This window comes from Dipteris shenzhenensis, chromosome 31 (assembly GCF_047967505.1).
Source record: "Dipteris shenzhenensis isolate YYH24624 ecotype China chromosome 31, Dip_SZ_1.0, whole genome shotgun sequence".
Lineage (NCBI taxonomy): Eukaryota > Viridiplantae > Streptophyta > Polypodiopsida > Gleicheniales > Dipteridaceae > Dipteris > Dipteris shenzhenensis.
In genome coordinates this window covers 26,244,847-26,248,956 of record NC_141626.1, presented here as the reverse complement: position 1 = coordinate 26,248,956, position 4,110 = coordinate 26,244,847, and the positions used below count along the sequence as shown (strand labels likewise).

At 42.2% G+C, this 4,110-nt stretch overlaps 1 protein-coding gene across 1 annotated transcript; it reads right to left on the bottom strand.

Moving 5' to 3' along the window:
• Positions 1 to 1,243: 1,243 nt before the first annotated feature.
• LOC147881267 (large ribosomal subunit protein uL16) lies at positions 1,244 to 3,136 on the bottom strand. The gene is made up of 5 exons (XM_087402325.1): positions 3,004 to 3,136; positions 2,243 to 2,561; positions 1,892 to 2,074; positions 1,725 to 1,806; positions 1,244 to 1,575 (listed from the first exon to the last, which is right to left on the bottom strand). Exons 1-5 carry the CDS (start codon positions 3,011 to 3,013, stop codon positions 1,501 to 1,503), a joined length of 669 nt encoding a protein of 222 aa, XP_087258451.1. The 5' UTR covers positions 3,014 to 3,136; the 3' UTR covers positions 1,244 to 1,500.
• Positions 3,137 to 4,110: the final 974 nt, after the last annotated feature.

Sequence of the window (4,110 nt, the reverse complement as noted above, 5' to 3'; positions counted from 1 at the left end):
CACATCATTGCTAAACACATTCTTCAAGGCATCAGATGCATTATTTTCAATCTCATGGATAACCAAGATACCATCTGATGTGTTATTTTCAGTCTCTTGGATAACCAAGATACCATGCTTTCTCGGATGAGTCAGGGTCTTGCACAATCTAACCATCCTTCTGAGGAGCATCTACTAATTCCTTAGCATGCTTCTTAGAGACACTTTTGAACACATCCTAATTATCCCCATCTCCTTTACCTACCCTCCACTCTCGTGTAGATTCTGTCTAGTTTTTTGCTTTGATATCTCCCTCCATTCTCAATTTGATTTTTAAGTTCCTTAGTTGCATCTGTCCCTAAATTGACTCGTCGTCCTCCAGCCCCTTTCTCTATTCTTCTAGCTTCTGGTGCATTATGAGTCTAGCTTTGTCTGACCTACATTTGATAGCCTTCAAGAAATCTCAACCCACTTGTTTGACATGTTGGTAGTTCCTCCGAAAGCCTTGTTCCAAATCCTTATAATTTCATTTTCTACATGCAATAACTTAAAGAAGAAAGTGTTCACCTTTTTTACTGTGAGCATGTGCAGTTTCAAAAAATGTACGCGCTGTTAATCAATGACTGAGCAACGTTTAAAAGAATTAGTGCAGCACAGTACAGATACACCAATCAAAGTGTGAAGCAAGGGTAATCACTGTTCTATAACCCTAGTATTAAAAGAGGAACCAGAGGGTTATCAATTGATTCCAAACAGCCTCATACATAGAGAGCAGCAAAAGAATTGAGCAAAAGAACCGAGAGCATCTGTAAGATCAAGAAAATCTCATCCCAAAAAATTAGCTTCATATAGGTACAAAGCTATGCCAAGTCAAGAAGTTACTCTGAAAATAATTGGGCAGTCGTGCCAGTAAAAATAGGACCACTCATCATAACATTGGCAAATTTTCTTATTAAACCTCCCATACCCCTCGAATCTTCTTCCTTTGCAAAAACCATACGCAACACAGATCAACCCAGCCTGTTGTTTTTTTCTTTTTTTTAACCCAGCATGTTTTTTCCTTTTTTGAAGTGCTAACATCAGCACATCTAGGATTCTCGATGTCTACCCTCCACATAAAACAGGCCTATACAATCCAAGAAGTCCTACTCATAAAGGAATTCAAAACATAGTAACTAATAACCTCATGCTCTGGAAGAATGGCACAAGCGTTCAATTTGCTTCACAATTGTCATAACCCTAGCAATTAAATGCACTGCAGATATACCTGTTTTCTCCATGATTTTAAATCATTAATAAATTTCATCACCTAGCACTTCATTAGTTGATTACATCAGCTAGCAATTCTTATAAGGTCAATTAAAGCGCTTAACATAAACTCTAGACAAAAACTGCCCAAATAAACAGAGCTTACAAATCAATCTTGAAAATTGTCAAAGATCTCTTCTGAAGCAGGCATAAACTGAGCCCTGCAGACATTTTCTCCCAAAAGTCACATGCCATCTTATACTTCCCATCTCATCAAGCAGACACAGCTGCTGACAAGAAAGCCCTACCAGGCTTCCTGTTAGAAAGAGGCCCATGGCAACCCAGTAGCTGTGAAACGACCAACAGATATATTTCAAGACAAAATAATTGAAACCACAAGTAACAAAAGCAACAACAGAATATACCAGGACATATGAGAGATACAACTCTATAAATAACAAGAGCAAACACAGTCTCAATCTGAATTTTAAATGTACCTTGGCATTAACACCATCACTTGATATTCTGTTCTCTTCTTTCCACTTCAGGTAATCCGTACGCGAAAATTTGGTAAAACCCCTAAAAATGAAATTGCCACCATTAAAAACGGAGAAGCAAAGTAGCACTATCAAAACGCACCGACTCAGGAGAAAGTTTACAATACCATTTCCTGCTCACAATAATCTTCTGCCTGCCTGGAAATTTGAACTTAGCTCGTCGAAGAGCCTCTTGAGCATGCACACCATTGTTGTCCTTGCAGCGAACAGATAAAAGAACTTGCCCAATGTCCACTCGAGCACAAGTTCCCTGAGGCTTTCCAAAAGCACCTCTCATACCCGTCTGCAGCCTGAGGCAAAAAAGCAACCTCAAAGGTGAGACAAACCTGGACCAGAGAAAGAATTTGACTCTTCTCCACTTTCTCAAAATGGAGGTGAGAAAAGGCTTTAACGTTGACGCGACTGTTGTTTTCTCCTAACTGGAGCAGAGTAATAGCTTTGGCGCCATCAATTCACACCTATCAGCTCCAGCACAGGAAAGCATCTTGTTGATACGCAGGACATGGAAAGGATGCACACGAACTCTCAGATGAAAGGCATCTTTTCCAGCAAACTTTGTCATGTATTTGTTGCATGCAATTCGAGCAGCCTCCAAAGCTTCACTGGAAACGTTCTCCTTCTCCCAACTGACAAGGTGGACACAGTATGGGAATTCATCCACACCCTTTTTCTTCATCCCAACATCATAAATACGGATTTTTGGATCTGGAACTCCTCGGCAAAATCTTGACTTTGGGTAGGGCTTATTCTTAATTTGCCGGTAGCATCTTGCAGGTCCTGTGGTGCACACATAAATGGAAATTAAATACAAATACCTCCCACCTAGAGAATAAAATCAGATCTCTGGAAAAAAGGTACAAAACAAAGATGAACTTACAGAACCTCCTGAAGTCGGCAGAACTCCCTCTATTTCCCAAAAAACAACAACCATGCTACGGCACAAATACAGAAGGAATAAAAGGACCACTCCACAGTAGATCAAAGGACAGAGTATTAAAATCCTAGCATATAAAAGCAAGACACGTTGTATCGCCTTAGCAAGGAACAGCTAAGAGGCTCAATCCCTGGCCACGCTAAAGTTCAAATGCCGGGGCAGGGAAGCAAATATGCGAAGATTTGGATGAAAAATCCAAAGGGGGGGAGAGAAAACACGAAATCGGAGACGAAGAAAGTGGGAGAAACGAAAAAAGAGAGGATGGAAGGGAGGGGAAAAGCTTACGACGGCCCATGACGAAGGAGTGGGGAGACGAACGACGAGGGGAGGCTGGAGCAGAGAAATGGAAGCGAGGCAGCTCTGCTGAACCGCAAAACTGGAGTAAGAGACTATCTCCCTCTACACAGCTCACACTTAAACCCTAACCTCCCACCGGTCAACCCTTACATTCGCTTTCAAACCCAACCCTAACCTCTCTCAGTTCTTGCTCTGGACGCTTGCTTGCTTCGTCTCTCGACTCTTCTCAGGGCTGGTGTTATGCATATATCAAATATGGACGCGTGTCCTGAATATTATAAGGGTGTGCCTCGAATCTTCTTCTGAGAGCTTGTGTCATTTCTCATATATGGAAGCCAATCGCCTTTCATCCCATCCCTCTATCGCCCAATTTTCATTGGGAAGTTAGTAAAGAGGCTCGAAAAGTTTAATGGGCTAGCAAGGTGGCTGGTGCAAAGCTTCCAGCAAGGCGATTTGCAACCTGAGACAGAGAGCCACCCATTGTTGGGCGCCCAAATTGGCCAAGAGAAGAGGTGCTTTTCCACTGTGGGTGGACAGGCCATTACACACCATACGCCATCCAAATTGACCAATAGAAGAGGTACTTTTCCACTATGGCCGGACAGGCTAGTACACACCAAACGCCATCCATTTTTTCTCCCTTCCAATATGGTTGCTAGTTCATTCTTGGGAAGAGTGCTTCCATTGTTTGAAAAAAGAGTGCTTCCATGGGCAACCAAGCTTGGTTGTCCAACAATGGGCACCCTAGGCAATCAAAGAGCACTCCAAGGTCCCTCCCACCTTTTATTAAGTTTCTTATTTAAAAATTTTTGGTTGGCAAGTAGCAAGAGACGTTAGGCGACTTGTAAAAACTCCCGCCCACACTTTGCCATATGGGTGCCCCTACATTGGGTGGTGCTTGGGCACCCATGAGTGCCAATCTGTAAAGGGCCTGAGTAGAGTGTTATATCTCAAATGTTAAAATTTCTAAGTGGTTGGGCATCGTTGTTGAGGAGCAAATATGTGTGAACTAAAAAATTAGACATTAAAGGCAAACCATGGACAATTCACTTGTGGTTGGGTTGGTTTGACCGAAGCTACTTGCAGCACCACATG

What these genes read in the sequence shown, in the direction of transcription:
- LOC147881267 (XM_087402325.1), bottom strand. An exon ending in TCCTGTGCTGGAGCTGATAG is followed by an intron (nt 2,075 to 2,242) that starts GTGTGAATTGAT and finishes TTTTTGCCTCAG; the next exon opens with GCTGCAGACGGGTATGAGAG. An exon ending in ATTATTGTGAGCAGGAAATG is followed by an intron (nt 1,807 to 1,891) that starts GTATTGTAAACT and finishes TTTCATTTTTAG; the next exon opens with GGGTTTTACCAAATTTTCGC.